At 35.4% G+C, this 23,266-nt stretch overlaps 1 protein-coding gene across 1 annotated transcript in view; it reads left to right on the plus strand.

Annotated features, from left to right (window-relative positions):
• Window positions 1-23,266, plus strand: part of CFAP47 (cilia and flagella associated protein 47) — a 343,082-nt gene that overhangs the window by 148,589 nt on the left and 171,227 nt on the right. Inside the window, exons 45-48 of the mRNA XM_056329101.1 lie at window positions 1,270-1,453; window positions 16,632-16,828; window positions 20,363-20,506; window positions 21,661-21,834. Of these exons, the coding sequence (XP_056185076.1) occupies window positions 1,270-1,453; window positions 16,632-16,828; window positions 20,363-20,506; window positions 21,661-21,834 (699 nt within the window). The remainder of the gene's footprint in view (window positions 1-1,269; window positions 1,454-16,631; window positions 16,829-20,362; window positions 20,507-21,660; window positions 21,835-23,266) is intronic.

The following is a 23,266-nucleotide window of genomic DNA, read 5'->3' on the forward strand; positions in this document are numbered from 1 at the left end:
GTATGAATTCCATATGTACTTCGTGTTTAACACTACTTTGACACTTTGGATGTATAGATTAATGGTCAAAATAAAGCAATGGCAAAGTGTAGGTCTGCTTTCTAAAACTGGCCCAGGAATGTGAGTTTTTGTATTAAAAGAGAGGGAAGAAAAAAAATAAAACCCACCAACCCAAAGAAAAACCCCAGAACAGTTGATTTGAACAGTAATTTAACCATATTACCCTTAATACTAATCCTTAAGAAATATTAACTCTGCTTTTAAATTGTTTTTTTGAATTCCCGTAATGGATCTCCATTCCTTGTCCCATTGCCATATGTACTGCCACACCTGCATTCCTGGCATTATTTTGTGCCAAAAGGCTTTGAGAATAAACCAGTTTTCCTAGCACAACCTGAATATTTCTGTATTTATCTCCTCCCTAGATTTGCTTCAAGATAATTCATAATAGACATTAATTCAAAGATTTGTCTATAAAAAAGATGCGAGTCGTTTCAGAATTTGAATTTGTTCAACTTACAATTAATCTTGAGCATTGCAATTACACTGTGTTATTGGATTACATATGGGAATTTTGAGCAAGTACTATATTAAATAATTGCATTATTTCTGTAATGCTATCTTACAGGAGTCAAATTTAGTTCATTAAGAGGTTTAGAAGCCTCTTTCGAGCTTGCCTTAATGTACTGTGTTAATCCTTTACTAATGTTTCATGCTGTTGATTAGCAATGCTTTTTAGCAAGAGGAGGAGCTTATTTGGCCCTAAAATTAATTCTAAATACTTTGATTTCTAAAATATACTTTCAACATTAAAGTATCAAAGTTCTCACCTAAGTATATAGTGATCCCTCGCATAATAACAAAATAATTTTACCTTTTAATGCTTTTTATTGTTCAGAAACTTTATAAAGTTAAAGAAGAAACAACTGTCTACATCTGATAAAAAAATGTTTTCTTGTCTTTTATTCCCCTTTTCTTGCCTTCCCTGAATACCTATAAAGGATTGCAGAGTAGTTTCTGGGTAGGAGGTGGTTTTACTGTAAACCTCAAAATATGTTTTCCTTAAAAGAGTATTTCAGATGCATGGTGTCTAAAAAAATTATGTAAGACAGTTTTTATTTAGAATAGCTCAATAATTTATATATAACTTGCCTAATTACCAAATCAGTTTTAGAATTACACCCTTAAGCCTGTATAATTTTACATTTCCTAACATGAAATTATTATGAGATTATTGTTCATATGTATACAATATTTATTCATTTGCAGAGACACGCACTCCTGAAACCTCCTCGTAAATCCCTCCCAGAGTTGAAGTATGTGGATTACAGCGTAGAAGTGAGCATGAAAGAATTCTTTGAGGTTCCTGAGAAGTTCTCTATTCCAGTATTGGCATCAAGCAGAGTTAATTTGAAAGTTCCGTCAGCAAAAGACCTTTCACCTCAGAAAGCAGGTAAGAATAGTATTAAATATGATGAATTTCCACACACTGACTTTGTCATCTTTGGTCAGTCTCTGTTGCCTCTACTTTTTCTGGTATCTTAAATTTTATACTTAAATCTCAATTGCTTTCATTTTTGCTTGGCTTTCATTTTGATTGCTCCTTTGCTAGCTGTTTTGGTTTTAGTTTTTGTTTGTTTGGGGTTTTTTCCTCCAATGCTTTTTTTAAACCTATAAATTGCTCTAGGTTGCATTTCTTAAAACTTAAGCGGCTGAGGGAAGTGGGGTGGTATAGTTTGGAGAAGAGGAGGCTCAAGTGAGACCTTATTGCTCTCTACAACTGCCTGAAGGGAGGTTGTAGCGAGGTGGGTGTTGATCTTTTCTGCCAAGTAACAAGTGATAGGACAAGAAAGGGCCACAAGTTGTGCCGCAGAATTTCAGATTGGATCTTAGAAAAAATTTCTTCACCAAAAGGGTTGACAAGCACTGGAACAGGCTGCCCAAGGGAGGTGGTAGAGTCACCGTCTCTGGAGGTATTTAAAAGACATGTAGATGTGGAGCTTAGGGACATGGTTTAGTGATGGACTTGGTAGTGTTAGGTTTATGGTTGAACTTGATGATCTTAAAGGTCTTTTCCAACCTCAATTATTCTATGATAAAATTGGATCTATATTTACCTGCCAGGGTATCTGTGCATGGTTATATTACAGTTAATTTAATGTCCCTCAGGTATCTGATAACAACACAGATAATTTTTGTTTTTGCTATTTAAAATGTAAGTAGTAGTTCTTTTAGCAAATTTAGTAGAGGTGTGAATTATGGTCAGTCCATCCGTAGTTTTGTTTCATCATGTCATTTTTTGACCAGTAGAGTCCTTCTGCATGTTTCTGCAGTTCACTTTTCCAAGTGTCATTGGAATCAGTCATGTGTTTTCATGGTGTATATTTCTTTTCATGCTTGGTCTACCCCTTGTGTTTTTGTTTCTTTTCTGAAATAAAAATAAGATTTTTTAATTATTATTTTTGACAAGTGTTTTTGTTACAGATTCATTCTACTTAGATTATGACTACAGTAGCTGCACTGTAAAACAGTTTATGGTTTCACTAGGCACGTTTCAGGAAGATGACAACAGTTATTGCAGTTTTAGAAGCAAGACTAGCCTGTTGAGTGAGTACAGGACTACCCGTCAGTAGAAGTTGTAGAATAGATGTAAGATAGGTTGAAGGCAGAAACATTTCCTGAATGACAGGATATTTAAATCCTAATAAAAATCCTTTTGTCGTCAAGTTAATAATAATTGTGTTTGTAATAATCTATGTAAAGATTAACTAAAAAAAAAAAATATAATGGCTTTGTTAAGTGGTTGCAGGGGATTCTTTTGATTGCACTGTAGAAGAGGGGAATAGCAGCTGGGAGAGAACAAAATCTCCATACGCAAATCTGTTAAGTACATACTAAGACCTCCATCATGATCTCAGAACAAAGGTTGCTAACTGACCAGATGGCAGTTCACTGTTGCTTAGCAACTTTACAAATTATTTTTAAAGTGGAAATGTGAATGAACATGTCTGATAATTTTATAATATTAATTACTAAAATGTAGTAAAGAAACTACATTATAGTAAGGAAGTGGTTATTTTACTCTTAGTTCATGCTGCTGCTTTATCCATCAAAGGAAACTGTAAAAATACCTGAAAGAGGGAAGTAATGGAAAATCATAAACTGAATCATATGGCAGCAAACGCAATCTTTCTTATATTTATTTTTTGTTTCTAAGACACTTCAATAGCTGCATGACGGAGTAGAAATGTTGAGATGATGCAGAACGCTAAATAGGGCTTTGGTAGTGAACTCAGAGAGGTAGTGAGCTGAAGAACAGCTAAAAAGGGAAGCGGAAATAACCAGCTGATAACATGAAACAAAGATGTGTTGAATACCAAGACAGTGCTAGCTAAATCAGTGTATTTATTGTGCTAGTGAGGAAATGCAGGAATATTTACAGAGTATTAGAAAATGTCTAATATTGTGACAGAATTCCCCAGGTGGTGTTCCTGTGGATAGAGGCAAAACATTGTTCTCAAATGAAAATATTAACATTATCTGAAGAAGCAGCAGTATTTTAGCTATGGTGGTAGCATTCCTTAGGGTGGGAGTAGCTGCTTCTCTGAAGAAATGACAGTGCTTAGATTTATCAACGAAAACAAGCAAGCTAACTAAAATCAATCCTTGGATCAGAATTTCTTATACTGCAGTAGCAGGAAAAAAGTCCAGCCAATATTTTAAGAACTCTGCCAGCAAGGAATTCAAAGTTAAAAATCAATGCCACTCAATACATTTTCTTGTAAAATAGATCTTGTTAAATAACCTTATTACATTTTTGGCAGCATTACAGATCTAATAGATAAAAATAAACCAATATGTTTATGTTACTTCAGTATGACATCTTGATCAAACCCCAAACCATACGCTTGTATGGAACTAAAATAATACATTGATGAGACTGAAAAACTGTAGCAAATTTTGTTCTGAATTCCTTACTGGACAGTCATCAGAAAGTGAGCCCTCAAGAACCAGTACTTGTTGGACAACTTTAATTACTTTTCATCAATATTTTAGAAGATGAAATAAAGTCTTTGTTGAGTTAGCAATAACCCAGATTTTGTGCAAGAATAGTTAGTTGGAGCTGCTACATGGTTATAAACTGTATTTTAGTACAATCAACCATGTAGTAGTATGTGTTTAACAGAGTCTGCATGCTAAACCAGGTAAGAGGCTGGTTTTGGCAAACATTTGTTAGTGAAAAGGACTGATGGTTACACAAATTATCGCAATGTGAGCTCTTTAATGCTGAAATGGCTAATTATATCTACAGACAAATTAGAAGCATCATAAGAATTGGGGAGATTGACTCAGTACACAGTATTGGCAGAAGAGCTAGTAGAGAAGTGAAAGGTCTGGTGCCTGTAAAAAGTTTATGGAAATTCTGAAAGAATTGGAAAAAGAAAAACCACCAAAAATGTCCAGTACTAGAAAATAAAGCTTAGGACAGGAGCAACCCCATGATCACTTTGAATTCTGTGTGGCTGCTAAGCAGTTCAAGCAGAGACCCCTTAGTGTTGTGTGTTGTCAGTGTTCTAAGTCTGTACTTACTGCATGTGGAAGGAGGTCATCTAGTAAATCTGCCATCAGCAGAATGCCTAAAGACACAGTTTAATCCCCAACCCTGCTCTGTTTCATACTGAGATTGTTAGGAAACCTTTGTTCTCATCTGTGCACTGAACTACACTTTGAGTATCCCTGTCTTCTTAAAGCTCCTCTTGACGATATGCAGAATGTATCCTGTAATTCTCTGCTATGTAAAAATTTTAATATGTAAGAAGATCCCATCACATACCACAGTGATTGTTCGCTGTTGTCTCAGACAGGATCCTTAAGAGCTTTAGTCTCTCTGGATCATCAGAAGTAGCCTGGGAAATAATTCTGTTCCCATATATAGCTCAGGAGAAAGTTGACAGTAACACTTTAATGCTTTATAAACCAAAGGATAGTGGACTTAGCATTTAGAAACTTGTGTTAGGCATAATTAACACTGAATTAAGTTGCCCTTTTTTTAGTGGTGTGTTATTAAATAGTGAAGAGGATAAAATATCAAGTGGAATTGAACTAATAGCTCCAGTTCTTTAGCAACAAAGAAGTAGCATCCACAACTAGCTCCATGCTTCACCAAACTAACAAGTTGCTTGTTTCCTTGGATAACGCATCCATAGAAATGCTTTGACTGTCTTGCCTCATCTTTCTCTGTATGTGTGTTTCCAGAGTAAAACTAGTACAAGCTACACTTTGTTCAAGGTTTTACTAATGGATTCTATCTCTTTGTTTCCTCATCTTTCTCCCACCCCTTGCATAATCCCTTATTAATAAGGAAGTCATTCCTTTTTCGGTTAATGATAAAAGGAAGATTTGACGTTGAAGTTAATGGCAAAATTATTGTGTGATGAGTGAAACTACAAACAGAAGCAAGGACAGCTGGTAAAAAACAGAAGGGCCATGACTTGTCAGTATTAGACTACAGAGTCATAGATCACAGAACTGTTTGGGCTGGAAGGGACCTTAAAGACCATCTACTTCCAACCCCCTGCCACAGACAGGGACACCTTCCACTAGATCAGGTTCCTCAAAGCCTCATCCAACCTGGCCATGAACACATCCAGGGATGGGGCATCCACAGCTTCTTTGGGTAGCCTGTGCCACTGTTTCTCCACCCAAACAGTGATGAATTTATTCCTAGTATCTAATCTAAATCTACCTTCTTTCAGTTTAAAGCTGTTACCCCTCACCCTATCACTACACTACCTCGTAAAGCATCCCTCCCCATCTTTCCTGTAGCTCCCTTTAAGTACTGCAAGGCCACTACAAGGTCTCGCTGGAGCCCTCTCTTCTCCAGGATGAACAACCCCAAGTATCTCTGCCTGTCTTCACAGGAGAGGTGCTCCAGCCCTCTGATTGCCTTTGTGGCCCTCCTCTGGACCTGCTCAATCAGGTCTCTTTCTTATGCTGACAGCCCACATTACTTCAGGTGGGTGTATTGGGCTTGTGTGGCAAGGTTTTGGTAGCAGGGGAGGCTCCAGAGGTGGCTTCTCTGAGGAGCTTTCCCCTGTGTCCAATGGAGCCAGTGCCAGCCGGCTCCAAGACAGACCCGCTGCCGACCAAGGCCGAGCCCATCAAGTGACAGTGGCAGCACCTCTGGGATAACATATTTAAGAAGAGGAAAAGGTTACTGCACAACAGCAATTGCAAGGGAAGAGAGGAGTGAGAATATGTGAGAGCAACAGCTCTGCAGACACCCAGGTCAGTGAAGGAGAAGCAGGAGGTGCTCCAGGAGCCAGAGCAGAGGTTCCCCTGCAGCCCGTGGTGAAGACCATGGTGAGGCAGGCTGTCCCCCTGCAGCCAGTGGAAGTTAGCGGTGGAGCAGATACCCACCTGCAGCCCGTGGAGGATCCCATGCTGGAGCAGGCGGATGCCCAAAGGAGGCTGTGACCCTGTGGGAAGTCCATGCTGGGACAGGCCCCTGGCAAGACCTGTGGCCCTGTGGAGAGAGGACGGACCCCACGCAGGAGCAGGTTTGCTGGCAGGGCTTGTGCCTCCTGGGTGGCCCAGGCTGGAGCAGTCTGTCCTGAAGGACTGCACCCTGCGGAAGGGACCCACACTGCAGCAGTTCATGAAGACCTGTAGCCTGTGGGAAGGACTCACATTAGATAAGTTTGTGGAGAACTGTCTCCCATGGGAAATACCCCACACTTCAGCAGGGGAAGAGTGAGAGGAGTCCTCCCCCTGCGGAGGAAGGAGCAGCAGGGACAGCGTGTGATGGACTGACCGCAGCCCCCATTCCCCATGGCCCTGCGCTGCCCGGGGGGAGGAGGCAGAGAATATGGGAGTAAAGTTGAGCCTGGGAAGAAAGGGGGGGTGGGGGAAGAAGTTTTAAGATTTGGTTTTATTTCTCATTGTCTTACTCTGATTTGATTGATAATAAACTAATTTCCCCAAGTTGAGTCTGTCTTGCCCATGACAGTAGTTAGTGAATGATCTCTCCCTGTTGTTATCTCAGCCCACAAGACTTTTTGATATATTTTTCTCTCCCCTGTCCCATTGAGGAGGGGAGTGATAGAGCTGCTTTGGTGGGCACGTGGCACCCAGTCAGGGTCAACCCACCACAGTGGGGTCTCATGAGAGCTGAGTAGAGGGGTAGAATCATCTCCCCTGACCTGCCAGCCACACTTCTTTTGATGCAGCCTTATAACCTAGGGTAAAAATTTTACTCATTACTATGCAGCTATAATAAGGTATACTTACTCCTATAATTTGTTCTTATCAAACCTGTCTTTTCTTTTCTGCTTCCTTTTCTTTCCCAAGAAAGCTTTGACTTCTAATGAAATCAGAGAAAATTAAAGAGTTGTGATAAGCTTTTCAGCAACATAATCAGCAAGTTTAATTAAGTGACTGTCATACTACAGAGGCCCTTTGTTATGGAGTGGCTTTAGGTACTCGACCTATTTCCCCTCCATGATCCCTTTTAAAAAAAAAAAATATAAGCGTATGGGCTAGGATGAATGTGGAAATAACAAGATATAGTAGTGTTATGATCAGATGTTTGCGTGTATCATGCCTGTTGGTATAGGAACAGGGAATTTGATTTTTAATACTCTATGCTTCTAGGACAGGAGGTTTTATTATTATTTTTATTGATTATATTCTGTCTAACATAACAGGATATAAATCCTGTTTCTACCACTAATTATGAAGAGTGTGTAGACTGTACAATATAAATACTTTCTATTTGATCACTTCATTAATACATAACATAATTTCATATGGAGAGGCCCAGTAAATATCAAGGTTGGCATGACTATTGAATTTTAGTCTAATATATACTGGGAATTAAAGAAAGGGTAAAGAAATACCAGACCTTAGGATGACACTTAACGATAGGTACCATTCTTAGTCCTTAGCAGAAAGGGTCTCAGTTTTGTATTCTGCCCCAAAGTTTACATTTTCAGCAGCAACATGGCACCACCAAAGCTGATAGTTTTTGATTCTGTGATAATTTATCAAAATGATACCCATGAATAACTAAGTCTATAATGTTGATCTAATCTCAGTATTTTTCTTATGTAGACTAAATTTTATTCTACAGTTAGAAATATGTGATGTTATTTTTCATTGTCATACTTCCAAATGAACAGAGTGCAGAAGAACTAGCAATCAAGAATTTTAAATAATTATTTGCCATGCATAATTCTTACTGTGAGATAAAAAAATAATTTTCAATGTTGTTGTTTTGTGTTTCATATTGTGGCATCAGATAGCTATGTAAAAATATTTACCTACATTGTATCACCTATACATGGGCTTTTTCATGTTAGTAATATTTTCAAACCACTATATAGATTTCCTGATTTTTAAAACATAATTATATGCTATGTTTTAAAATTTACATTGTTTTTTCATGACCTGCGGTTGACTTTAGGTTCTTCTTTCTGACTTTTAAATGTTGTCTCATATACTTGCTCAGCGTTGTGTTTAATCAACACAATAATTTTTAAAATCTTTTATTTATTTATTTATGTCTCCAAAGCAATTTCCTGGGGCTTTAAATCTATTCTTCAATAAAGCTTTATCAGTAGTTCTGTTGTTTCTTACTAGTATTCTGTGGTCCACATGCTGTATAAAATTTCCTGCATCTTAGTGGTTTTTCTTTTTCTGAATTCTTAATCTTTTAAAGCAAAATTACATAGTCACTGTCCAACAACAAAAATTTTGTTCTTTTCATTTTACTGTTTACATTTTGTGGTTTTATTCTAGCTCCGTATCATGTTAACTTTCATAGTTCTGTGATTTAAATGATAGTAAAGTAATGAAAATTTAATTGCATTTGCTGGTTTTAATAATCCAGGATGGTGAAGCATAAATGGGATTAAAAAATGTAACTGGTAGCATTCCTTTTTACTCTTCCTTCATACAAAGGTCTTATTTAAAATACGATTCCGTTTCAAAATGTGGCTCTGAAAAATGAATGATATGGGTCTTTATTTTAGTAGCTTTCATTCCAGCTACATCTATTAGTAGGAAGTTGTTTTGGTCTTACAAAAGTGAGAGGGATTTAAGTATTAGACTGGATGCATTTATTACCTGCAATAATGAATTCAGTAGATAATAGTTGTATTTGCTATAGGTTGGTTTGGATTGTGAAAAACTTTTGGAAGGCCTTTCACTTGTGCTCTTGTGTGAATAGCCTTACTGCTGTGGTGAAGAAGCATGTTAATCCTCAGAAAACACATTGGGGTATCCTTTACCTTGTCCTCTGGTTAGAATTGAGATTCAGAAGATTCACTGAAACCTGGAGTTTGCCTAGAGGAAGAACATGTGGATAGAGAGCAAAGGCTTCAAGCTTACTTGACGAATGAAGACTTTAAGTGTCAGGATGCTCATATGTAATTTAGTTTTTCTTCAGTGAATTCTGACAGTGAACATCTGCTTGCATGACTGTCAGTGTCAAGGCTTAGCTTTATCTTTGGGGCAGCCTTGAGACATTGTGTTTGTGAGGCTCAGAAGATACTTCTCTAAAGCTGGTGACAGATCTGGTGTTGGCACTGCCTCTTTCTTGTAGTCACTGGATCTGGGAGGAAGACATTGACTTCCTTTCGTTGTATTTATTTTATTAATTTTATTTTATTCATTATGATGTGTATATTTGGATATATCATGCTGTGGTTGGAAGAACATTGTGCTGTCTCAGTGTCACTCCCTGTCTTCCTTCAAAAGGTGAAAACAGAGGAACTTTGAATAGAGAGGTTTTATGGCTCAGACTTGTGACTTGATAAGCATCCATCTGCCTTCATGTATTCTGTGCATTTTTAGGCTAAAACAAAGATTTAATTTAGTTGCCAGTCTACTGACTTTGCAATGCATATCTATATTTATAATCTTGATAATTATTATTTGATACAGTTTTGCCTGAAGAGTTCCTACCATGCAGTCTTATTTTATAGAACAGTATCTGTATAAAAGAACTTGCTGTTCCTGCAAGGGGCGTGTTTGACAAGTCAGAGCTATAATATTACCCTTGTTTAGTAGAGCTTATTAATTTGTCTGCTGTATATTTGCTGCTCTTGTCTAGCAGCACAACACAGATTATGGTGGGGAAGGAAGGAAATGGCTATGCATTTTGGTGTAAAGCTGTGAAAACCAAAATAAAAATCCATCCTATTTGTCTCTTCAGCAGTTAATGGAAGATCAGCTTTAACTAACTTTTAACTAAGCAGACCAACTTACTTAGAAGTTGAGTTTATTTGAACAATGTGTTTTTAATACTAAATGATGTTGTTTCAAAAATGAAATAATTTATGTTGATAGGGGAGGAAAGGCTTTGTTTTGCAAAGTGATTTCTCTAAAAATGTTTGGAAAATCTGCTTAGTAGAGTACTTACGGAGTGAGATAAAATAAGATAAAATAAGGCTTTCAGCCTTATTTGTCACTGTCTGATTTTCTGACTTCAGCTCCCTCTCCCTCTTTCATTAAGGATTTTTTTGAAAAGTTTTAAAAACAAGGATTCTTGAATGTATAACTGGAAAAATACAGTGTAAGTATTGAAAAGTGCTATTACTATTTTATGAAAAGGAGAATGTTACTGAAACATCATATCCAGTCCTGGTTTCCATACTTCAGAAGGGAGGTGACAAATGAGGAGGGTTCAGGAAAGTGCTATAGTGATTATTCCAAGGTCTTGAAAGTTTGAATAGCTTGATCTTTTGGTGATCTCTGAGGGAAAGAGGTCCTGTTCAGGTTACCTGTAAGTACTTAAAAAGGGAGAATCTTTATGACTCTAAAGTGCTCTATGCAGAAAGCATAGTGTTTTCTACATAACACAGAGATCTGTAATGAAACAATTTATGATACCTGTGAAAAGATGTGAGTGTGAGGTTTATTACATACTGACATTAACTTAAGAGAAACAACAATCTTTCTACCACTTAGTCTTAAAAAATGAAAGTGGAAGCTTTTCTAACAGACACACTTTTGTTTCAACCATCAGACTAGGGCTTAATATAAGAATTATTTGGTGGAATTCTAATATTAAGGTAAATGCCCAATAATATGTCTTTTGGTATTAAAAGTGAAATAAGCATTTGATGTAGTTAAATTATACAAATGGGAAGGAGAATAAAATACTTAAAAGCTAAACTTTCACAAAAATCAATAGCACTGTACATTTCTAGACACCAAGCTGAAATAAATGAGGACTAAAAAATCAAAGCTAAAGTAAAAATAAGTTGAATTGTTAGAGAAAAGAGAAAAAAAAAAGACTCTGAAAGTTGGAAGATGGTTATCAGATATATATTATTACATCAGTAATGATAAATCTGTTCAGTTCTTTACAATAATGGTAAGATTTTAATTTTCAAATGGATATGCACCTAAGCTACTATGTCCTGATACACACTTACTGTACTTTATAAGTATGTACATTGTTGAACTTTTCTAAGGGAAGCATGAACCTAGAATGCTTTTGGTCATGCCATATAGTTTAGTTTCTTTCCTAGTTTATGAAGATAGACATAGACAACCTAGGCAGGATAATAAAACTAAAATCATATTTTTTGAATGCTAGATTGTACTATTTCAGCATTAAAATTCTCCAGGAATAAGTAAAAGTCCACAACGTACTTTCAAAGAAAAAATGTTTCACCTTACTATCCAATTTAGATTCAGTATCAAAAGCTAATATCAGATTTCTGTTACGTCTTACTACAGGATTTGACAATGCTGGCTGCCTGCTGTTATACTTGAGAAGAATATCCAAAAAGAGCTCTCTTTTTATTTTATTTTTTTCCCTTTCCTCTCCAGGGAACAGATGAAAAAGCTTCCTCTACAGAAATATCAAGAATTGTTAGAGATTTTTTACTTTCTGGATAATTGTTTCTCCAGTTAATTTATTCAGATTAGTGTGGCATCTTCATGGCTTCTGTTAAAACAACTGCTGGCTTGCTTTTTTTTTTTTTTTTTTTTTTTTTAAATGAAAACATCATCCCTTAGAGAATTCTAGATTGCAAAAAGAAAGGAATGTGTATTATCATGTACTACAAAAATCTCTAGCTAGGTATTTTTATATTTTTTTTGGCATTAAGCCTTCAGTACTAATTTTGCATTAACTTACTATTTTGACGTATGTGGTATAAAACTTGGTCTTTAACCCTCTCCATGTGATACTTCCTTATACATTCAGTGCACAATCTTTGTCTGGTTCTGAGCTCTCTTCTCTGCTTGCATGAAATTTTGCTTAATCTTCCTCTTCCCCTCTGTTGCTTATTTTTTAGAGATCTTGTCTCAGCCACTTCCTACTTCAAGTCATGAAGAATCACTTCTAAAATTTTTTATATCTGTGAATTTTGGGCATATGTTTTAGAGAGATCTTAGCTTTGTCTTTGTTGTGATATTAGATAAAAAGACTTTGAATTATTACTCTACTATATTTTTCTCAGTGTAATACTTTATAATTTGTCTAATCCTTTCCAGTAGGAACTATGCATTGGATAGTTTAAGAAAGCACCTTAGCTTTACTATGCTTCTTAAGTTATATTAAGCAAACTTTTTACTTGACACCATTCCAGCAGCCCATTGGCATAGTGACTGTGCAGCCTTCTTGATTCTAAAGCACTTATGAGTATCCTTTAAAAATACTAAGGGGCAAAGTTTAATAAACAACCAAGCCCCAAGAAACTCTGTTCTACTTTATTGTAGTGCCACGCAGATCTTCACTGGCTTCTGAATGTAGTACATTAAAGAGGCTGCTGACTATTCATGACAAGACATTGAAAAAAGTCTCCACCACTTGCATTTTTAAATCTATTAAGGAAAACCCACTTCCATTCATTTCTTTTTTTTCCACACAGTAGATCTTCCTTTTCTGAATCAAGTATATTTAACTATTTGCTTAGATGTGTAATGATTTAAGTGGAAAAAAAGAAGAAATAAAGTTAGCGGCTTTTTTGGAAACTCTTCTACAAATCTGTTATATTCAGATAAACTGAAAGTAAATCAGCAAATAAACATCCACAGTGAAAGCGAAAATTTCAAAACATATCAGCACTCATTAAGGGATTGGTGGTTGCTTTTTTAAGACTACTGAGTAGAGTGTTGTTCTAATTCAGATGAGCTCATATGAAGACCTGATACATAAACAGAAGTCAGAAGAGTCTGGGCTTTTCAGTGTGTTGCTTATTTAACCTTCTAGGAGTCCATATTTGCAAAATCAGTCTTCAGGTTAATTTAGCCGTTATTTGTGACACATGCGTGGTGTCAGAGGCTGAGAGAAGTTCACTGTGAAATTTAGATTTGAGCTTCTAAGTAGATAGAACCATCATTGCTGATTAAAAGCTAACACAATGTGCAAGCAGTTGACTAAGTGCTGAAGGTTCATAGTTTCCTGCCTTCAGAAATTGTGCCAACAGATTGTGATATGGAAGAACAGCATTTTTATTCTTGCCCTTTCCCTCCTCCCACAATTTGTAATAGGGTTAGACAGCGATTGCTTTACAGACTGGCATTATTACTAACCTCTAGAATATATTTTTTCTTGCATTTTAATGTTAAAAGTACTGTCATTTTTCTTTAGAAAATAGTTTGTTGGCTAATGCAATTAGAGGATTAACTTTAAATTCAGGTCAGGCAGATCTCAAATGATGCATTGTAAGATTTTTAAGACGACATGAACTTTGTCAATTCTAGATGGTGATCAGATCATCTTTTGCAATAAGTAAATGGCACAAGGTGCTAGGCAGTTGCCATAGAACATGACCAACACTTCTGCATTGTAATTTAGCTTTCAAAGACTCCGAGTTCATATTACACACCAAAAATTTTGCTTTTGCAAATACCCCTATTCTGACAACTGTCTCACGACTAAACCCCATCCAGATATTCAGATTGAGGATCTAGTAAATGTTTCCCATAGGCATTTGTCTAACAGAAATCTATAAAATAAAACTGTTTGCCTATTTCACATGAAATATCTCCCCATCAACAATAATAAGCTGTCTAGGGAAGGAAACTAACAAAAGCCTGTATTGTTCTGGCTGACTTCTCACTGCTGGAGAAATGCTTACGGTCTTGTTTACTTCCATGAGTCCAGGTTCTGCTTCCTGTTACATAGAAATAACCTAATTTCTGCCCCTTGCTTACTGTTACTACTTCTGTCTCAGAAATTATTAGGCCAGTTGCGACCCCATGGATTATTTTCATTAAATCTTTGAATTAATTCCTAGGCTAATCTTTACTGAGTATCTTAAGAGACTGAGAAAAAAACCCAACATGCTAAGCTGAGAAACTTTTAAGCCCAGTTTACCTTATGATATTTAAAATTACCATGAAAAAACATTTTGCAGAAACCCCCCAGCCTTCAGCTATAATTCACGGGCAAGTGATTTCTGTAATCACTTTGATTTGGAGATCCTGCATCACTTCAGAAACCATGTCTGATTGCATAAAATACTTATCATGTTAAATATCAGCAATTTACGTGCTTTCCTTGTCATTGATTGGAATTGATCATACAATTTCAATTATTCAACTGACCTATTCTTCAATATATTTTTTAATGCATAAGAAACAGATATTTTAACAAAAGTAATGTCAAAATAAATATTATAAATATGGAATGGGATGGGTAGGAAGACTCTTTTTGTTCTTCTTTTTAATTTTTTCTATAAGAGATATTTCTGTCTGAAAGTGTGCATTTCAATGAAAGATAATCTTAATTATTAATTATGCAATTTTCATATAGTGTAAGAAATTGAAACTCAAGCGGAAATATGTTGGAGCTTCCAGTACACTGTATTATCTTTCTTCAAATACATGTTGTAAACAGCTACTTTACCTTGAAATGCAAGTATTTAAACTTAAAATTTATGTAAATATTTTCTTTCAACATCCTAAAGTAATTTTTGTAGACAGAGAAAATTAGGGACTGTACTATTGAACCGAAGAATGGAAAGGACAGTTTCATTCCCTGCATAACTAACAAACTCAGGTTACTTTTGTGGAAGATAGCCCATGGGGATAACTACTTAGTGACAACATAGAAAAAAAAGAAATAATTCAAAAATTACTGGGCCATTAATCTTCTCTTTAAAAGAGAACAAACTAATTTATTTCATAGAGGGTTAAACCTGAGGTACAATTTATAATCTTTTTGATAGCCTAGTAATATTGAAAGATTAATTACATCATTGTGTAGGATTCATCTCTTGAACTTGAGCTATTTTTGTGAAAAAAAGAAGTAGTTATGACATGAGGCAGCAAGAAAGCTTCAATTTGGTGTTCATTTTTGGAGGGCTGAGAACTGAGTACAAGGAGTACTACTCTGTGGAGTACAACGAGCAGTACTCTGTGGAGTACAACCCGAAATGAAGACTGCATTTTCAGTAGTTGTCATTGAACATATTAGAGTTTGAGTCAAGTTGTCATACATATCATCAGAAAATAAGCTAAATTAAGGAAGAAGAAAGGAAATTCCAGAAGAATTTGTCAGGTGTTCCCCCTCAGGGAAAATCAATTTGTTTGAAGTTTTATCTGTAAGGTTCTGTTATGTCGTTACATAGTCTCTGACCTTCATCAGTATCTTTTCCAACTTTGTGCTGTCTTCTAACCTTGGATAACAGTGAAAAGAAACTGTTACATATAAAACTACAGTGAAGTCTTTACAGCTGCAGTCTTTGTGTAGTTTTTCAGGTTTATTAGAGACTCTTGGGAAAGTTGGACTGGGGAACTCTTTATGGTCTGTCAGGGGAGTTCTTCCTGTGACTTTCCTTTTCCTTTGGAAAATGTCCTAAAATGGTGAGCGAAGGGCTTAAAATACTGTGAAAGAGTCTGATCCTTTCTGTAAGCAAGAATGGAGGAGGAAGTCTTTGCAGCTGACTTGTTAGACCTGGCTGTGTACAAACATGGACAGCATTTGCATTGCTTCTTCCTTACGCTAGAGATTCCTGTGGGGAGTTTTTCCTGCATCCTGTGGATTGGGCAAATGGACTTCTCATGATTCTGTTCCAACTTGGACACCTCTGGCTTTTTCATAAACTCAGACTTTCAATCCAAAATTTGGCATAGAAAAAGTCTAATGAGTAGGTCTCATTAGAAATACTAAACAGAATTTCATTCATTGTTGGTGCTAGCATTACCCAAATATACTGTGTTTTATATAAATATATATATGTATGTATGTATATTTTATTTATTTATTTATATATATATATATATACTCTGACATCTGTCATGGTAACTGTCGACAAAAATATAGTATCTACTATAATCTTTTGATATTTACAGAAATATATATACGTTAAACTTTTATACTGCATTTAATAGATCTTTTAAAATACTTCTCTCTGTGCACTACTGAGCCAGCAGAAAATATTGTTCTGATGCTTAAATATACCTTTTTTAGGGAAATAAAAATTTGGCTGTGCTTTATAAGCCAATATATGATAACAGTCCTAAATTATTTTGTTTGTCTTAAATTCTTGTGCGTACTGTTGAGGAGACTCTTCTACAGTTTATTGGAACTTTCTCTGGGTGCTCCTTGTGATTTCAGTGTTTCTGAAAAGCCTTACAACATTGCAGTGTTTTGGTTTTGTTTTTAGATAGAAGTGATTCTGCTGATCTTCCTATAAAATTCATTCCTCGCTACACCGGTTGCTACCACTGTCAGATTCTTCTGAAGTCCTCCTGCGATGTTCGCGTCTATGAGATTGAATGTGTAGTGAACACAGACCATGCTGAAGCAGAGATTGAATTTCTAACTCCGGCTTACCAGGCAGTGATTCAGGATATTCCAATTGTAAGTTTACTTTACTACTAGAAACTAAACTGAGATTCAGGATTTTTAACAACACTACACACACAAATGCCTGTAGATACTGACGAGTATTATTACTTAAAAGTCCATATTGGTCATAATATAAATCTTGTTGGGACAAGTAGTTTCTGCCAGTTCTTACAGTAAATTATTCATTTGATGAGCTTATTTCTGATGTTGCACTTCTGTCCTGACAATTGTTAATCTGTTACTTAATGTTACCACACTGAAAGTGAAAAAAAGGAATTGTTTAATCTAGGGAATATAGGTATTGTTTCTGGAAGAATAAAAGGAGAAATGTTGAGGAATAAAATAGAAGAATTGTTTACATAGAATTTAAAAAATATGACAAGCGTAGGCAGTATATCCTATATATTTTTATCATATCTATTTTATATTTAAAACCCTTGAAACATGAGAAGACCAGAGAGTGAAGATGGAATATAGGCTGGAATATCATCTCCCTCAGAAAATTGTTGCTCATATTTTAGAGAACTTTCCTGATTTAAAATAAAAGAAGAAGGAGAAAAAAAAAAACAAAAATTATAGGGAAGGAACTTAAGCTGTGACAGAAAGGGTAAAGATTCTTTAAGAGATAAAAATGGTAAAATATTTCCTAAGATTTGAACTATGGTTTGGTCTATGTATGTCACCTTTTGATATCAGAGGCACTGAAGACTATCAGTGAGTTAATTTATGGAAAAATGATTCTGAAATTTTTGTAGACATAAGAGTGGAGGCAGATTCTAACAAGGAGACTTAACGTCTAGGGAAAGACCATACTGTGGATATTCTGTGAAATACTGAAAGTAGACAAGGAACTAGTTCATTAAGAAGGAAGAATAAATAAACAAAATAAAAGGAAATCATATTACAGTGGTTTTTTGTACACATAATTTTTAAGATATTAATATTTATTAAACATTGTTTTATTGAATGCTACATTAGCTGAAAAAAAGCTGCTATATAACTCAGAAAGGTAAGAGGTTTTTCCACCTTGTTTAGACAGAGAGTCTCTAAACAGGTTGGCTTTATTCCTTTTCTCTTCCCCCTCCCCCCCCCCATTTCTGAGTGTTTCTAAGTATATGCTTTTACATTTCATGCAGGAATCTTGCTTTTATACTTTTAAGTCCTGCTTGTTTTCTTAGCAAGGAAATAAAAAATACCGCAACTGGAGCATATACTCTGTGCATGTGTGTGTGTTTGTGAGAGTGAGAACATATATCTCTGTCTCTTTCTGTGAAATACATACATGCAGTCACAAATTCTGCTCTGTTATGCCCTAAATTTGCAAATATCAAACACTGATGAACAAACAAATATAAAAATATAAAGTTTTTTTTTAAAAATGAAAACATCTTCCCTTAGAGAATTCTAGATTGCAAAAAGAAAGAAGTGTGTATTATAATGTCCTTTTACCTGAATCTGAAATCTGTGATTGGTTTTTGATATGGGAATTAAGGCTGAACATCTGAAGTTTCCATGATTCTCACAAGCATGAGATGAATGTAATTGTTCCATCTATCACTTTCAGCCTCTCCAGGTATAGGTCCTATACATGCAGCCTTATTATGTACCTTGGATTTAACCACCTAGCATCCAGTGAAAAGATTCTAACTCCCTTTGCATTAATTGTGTTTCTCATTGACTTAACAGACTTTGGATAAGATTCTGCATTAAGCATAGATCCTATATGAATTAGGTTATTAAGTAATTAAAACTGTTAATGCACAAGTACAAGGGAATAGAATTTAAATATTTTATTTTCATTTTCCAACATTTGTTGTTGACCTTAATATGTTTCTTTAGAAGGTTTTAGAGAAATTCACACTATATTAGAAAGATTTGTTAGAGAAGAATTTCAAAGTGACCCTGTCTGTCAACTACATTTCTCCAGCTGACAAGTTTTTGTGTCTGAGATTAAGAAGAAATACTAGTACTATGTATTGATGTAAACATCACTAGTGTGGACAAAGGAAACATCTGATACCAATGGCACTAGAAATCATTAAGAATTAAACAACTTAAGCCCCCAAATATTTAGTCTTTCACTTTTCCTTACCAAAGACTAAGTGTGGTGATGTTTTTCCTCTATCCACCTTTTAAAACACTAGATTATCAAAGGGTGACCAGTTTTAAAACTGGTCAAGCTGTTTTTCAAAAAATCAAATTGTTCCTGATATTGTGGAGAAAAAAAAACATGAGAATAAAAATAATCTTTTGTTGCCTTTTTTTTCCCTTATCATTTTTATTCTCAACACGATGATACCAGTTATTTTTTTCCATGTTTCTATCAGAGATGATGTAATTGTTGCTATTACAGAATTGGAGACCACAGTGGTGGAAGTATTTTGAAAAACTGAGGCACTATACACTTCTCAATGTTCCAAACAGGCATTTGTGGTCAACTACTAGGAAATTTACCTCTTAGTTAAGAATTAAGCATTAATCATACATGTTAGTCAAACACTGGATACTGCAGGTCTTGTGCCATGCCGTGGGGTTAACTCTCATGACCACAGGTGGTGGCTTTTAGTTTCTGAAGTTAAGATAGCTGAGCTTGAGAAACTTTCAAAGAAGGAAATGAGGATTGAAGTATTATCTCTATTCCTCCAAATCCATTGTTTATCTTTGATGTTTATATACAATTTTCCATGGATGAACACCGTTATGAGTCAAAGGATTTATTCTGCTTTTCACAGATTAAATCAATCTCTGTTTTGACAAGGTATATATTAGCTCTTGAATGACAGTATACTTACTTTTTCAAATGGATGTTAACCTTTCTGCTGACTGGATGTTTGGTCATCTGGTTCCTTCAAACAGCAGGAGGCTGAATAGCATTATTTTAGTTTTACTCTTTTTATGCAGCCCCCAAGCATGTATAAGTCACTTTCTACCATAATCAAGCAGTCTTGTGATACACCTGGATGCAAGACAAACATGTCTCTGAAATATACTTTCATACTACTTAGGACAGGCATTCTTTAAAGTAGATTAGTCTCTTGAAAGACCAGTTTCTGAGCATAGAGGACTGTAAGTATTCCTTTGGAGACAGAATGCTTAATTCATAAGCAAGACTGAACCTGTAATGTAGTCAGTGGCCAAATGAAGCAATATATGCTGATACACCACGTCAGCACTTCAAAGAGGTACATTAAAAGGGACAGCATTTTAGCAAGCATTAAACAGCACCATAGATACTAGTAAATGTTTATAATGATGCTTATAAATTCCATCTTGACCATTAGTTACATCATGTACATACTCTTTTAATGCGTATTGCTGCTGACAGTATTGATAACAGTACCTCTGGTTGCCAGGAATAAAGGATTTATTTTTGGCTTAATTAATTTTAAAAATCCACTGTTTTATTCCCCCCAAAGGTAGTTTGAGCCAGTACTTTGGGAAAATGAGTACTACGCTCTGATTTGATGATAACTGCAAGTAAAAGCTGAAATGCATGTTAAAAGCTTTAAATGCATAATCTAATCTACATCTTTAATTTAATTTCAGAGTAACATGTCCAACCAGGACTGGAAACTTGAAGCAATTTTGGAAGGACAGGGTTTTTATGGCCCTTCTACAATAAATGTAGGTCTAGGTGAAACAGCTCTGTATCCTCTCATGTTCAAGCCTGTTACTGAGTGCATAACAATGGTAAGAGGGAAATTAGTTTCAACATTTGAAAAGCATGCTTCTGTCAAAAAAATTACATCAGTGTCCAAATTATGAAAGTGCTTAGATATTTACAAATATTAAGTATCTTCTTGAGAGTCTGAAATTGAAAGATTGCCTACTAACTGAAGTAAAAAAACCAAAGGAACTCATTTTGCAGATCTTCAGATTAGGCATGATAAATTTCCTCACCACATTTTATTATCTCTTCCTTTATTTGCTCTTCTATCAAACCCTCCATTTTTACGAAGCGACCAGTTACTCCATAGAGATTTTGAACTTTGATCATAAAAATGTACATTGTGTTAGTATTAATTTAAATGCATATATTAAATTGTATTTAAATATCTAAGTAATAAAGTAGTAACATTGAGTATTTCCGATTGCATGCATACATCACAAATTTGTTTGTGATGGGTACTTTGTTTCATAAAATAATTTCTGTTACAAGTTAAGCCACTACTGAGAAGCTGCTTTTGCCATCAGACTAATCACTATTTTGAATGCTAAAATAAAAAGCAGAGCAAAGGCTGCAACACCTTTAGCAAGAAGTATATTATTTTTGCTTGTATACTAACTGTGAGATTTTGACTGCAGCTCACTATTCAAATGTTTGAATTGCCAGAGCCAAAAAAAAAAAAAAAAGTTCTGTGAAACATGAGTAATCCTTCTGCATACATTACCAACAAGATATAATGTAGTTTAGGAATCCAGTATTGTAAAACTATTAAAAGCCAAAACTCCTGGATCCTTTGACAACAAATAATTATGAGGAACGTTTTAGTTGAAGGGCAGATGGAAGTGATTGAGTAAAGCTGTATGTTATATGAGGAACAAAGATGCATGAGAACATATATTCTCGGACATTTGTTTTCCAGGAAGAAGCCAAGACGCATAAAATCTAGAAATATGAAGATTGTATATTGTTAAATTTCATATTTTAGAATAATTTAAAGTAAAAACTTTTACTGCTTTAGTTTTCCTCTCTGTTTAATGAAATAGAAAAGTCAATAGGAATGCTTTCTTGTAAGCATGCTTTGTTGCCTGGATTTAAGATTAATAAACTAAAGGAGTTGGTTTGTCAGCCAAAGGAGACTTTTACAGTCTGAAACTTTTTTCTTCTTTCTTTGTCATAGGGAAAGTTTATTCTGCGAAACAATGCAGCTGGCACTGAAAACATCTTCAGCCTTAAGGGAATAGGGAAGAAACCTCTGGCACAGGATTATATTATGATGGATTGCCAAGTGAGAAAGGTCACTCAAAAAATTTTATGGGTGCCCAATTATACCAAGAACAAGTTAACGTACAAGGTAAATATTTGCAATAATGTGACAACTATTTTTCTATCCAAGTGCCTATGAATTATATATTACAATAGCAAATATTATTGTAATTGCAGATATACTATTAAAATTCATGTATCGATGAGAAATTGTATCTAACTATAGTTTATAGTATATGGATATATTTATAGTGAGGAAGTCTGTGAGGTAGTATATGATTTTGCTGTATGTTCCATGGAAAATGACTTCTTAGTTTTATAATCTGGTTCCTAAGTGGACAACATTTCTGCATTTGCACTGTGTTTATTTGCTAGTCTTTCCTCCCTTCCTCCTCCACTGGTTTGAAACCAGTGGCCAATTTCTCAGTTTTTTAAATCAGAGAAGGGGCTTAAGAATTCCAGGGTCTTTAAAATCTTCGTAAAGCATTGGAATATTACAGAAAAAGGACAAAAAATATTGTCCTACTAAGGGAAATATTTCAGCATGAGCTCACTATATATCTGTTTCTAATGGCCTAATGGCCTGGCCGGTCAGTGCTTGCATTTCTTGGAACAAGTTATAGCAGTTAGTGTCTTTTGCCCAGCTGTTGTTTCAGGGATGTTGGAGGAAGTTGTGCGTGTTTGTTGATGGGAAAGAAAATTTAGAGGAAATAAACAGAAGTTGTTAAAGAGCAATGGGTCACTGAGGAAATGGAGTTGGAGGTGCTGAGATAGTTGGGATTTCAGTGGAGGAACATCCCTGCTCAAGAGGTTCATTTTATTATTAAATATAATCCTTATTATTTTCCGTTGTTTTAGTTAAATATATTTTATAGGTGTATTTACACAAACACATTTGCCTATTTTAAAACACTTGTATTACTATCACTGCACGATTCTCCTACTATTTGTCTTGTCTGGATGTTTAATTTGGAAGTGAATCAAGTATTTCAGCAGTAGTTCCCCATCCATGTATAGGACCCCATGTCATATGCCAGCTGAGGCAGAATGTACATTAAAGCAAAAAGATGACTTCTGCTTTTCTTCTCAGCTACAGAGGAGGTTCCTGAGCAAGAACATCTTGGTCCTTGCTCAGCAAAAGCCATCTTTGTGACTGTTACGGCATTTAGAGTAGAGAGAATCTAGATAGTATGGCTGTATACTATTTGCTAGGAGGGCTCAATCTGTGAAAACAATGCAGTAGAGCATGCCCTAAAAATTGTCAGCATATGTAAATGTATATTTTTGAACAGAGGGTTTTTTGGTTGGTGGCTTTTTTTCGTTGTGTGTTTTTATTTGGTTTGTTGTTTTGGTTTTTTTTTTTTGTTTATTTGTAGTTTTTCTTTTGGAGGGAGTAGGGAAAAGGGGAGAATGTAGAGTCTGGAAAACAAAGATTTTGCTAGTTAACTAGTGCGGACTTGTGAAATGCGATTTTTTGTCTCTGCCTTGGTGCCAGTAGTACCAACTACTGCTTTACTCAA

Source organism: Falco biarmicus, chromosome 2 (genome assembly GCF_023638135.1).
Source record: "Falco biarmicus isolate bFalBia1 chromosome 2, bFalBia1.pri, whole genome shotgun sequence".
Classification (NCBI taxonomy): Eukaryota; Metazoa; Chordata; class Aves; order Falconiformes; family Falconidae; genus Falco; species Falco biarmicus.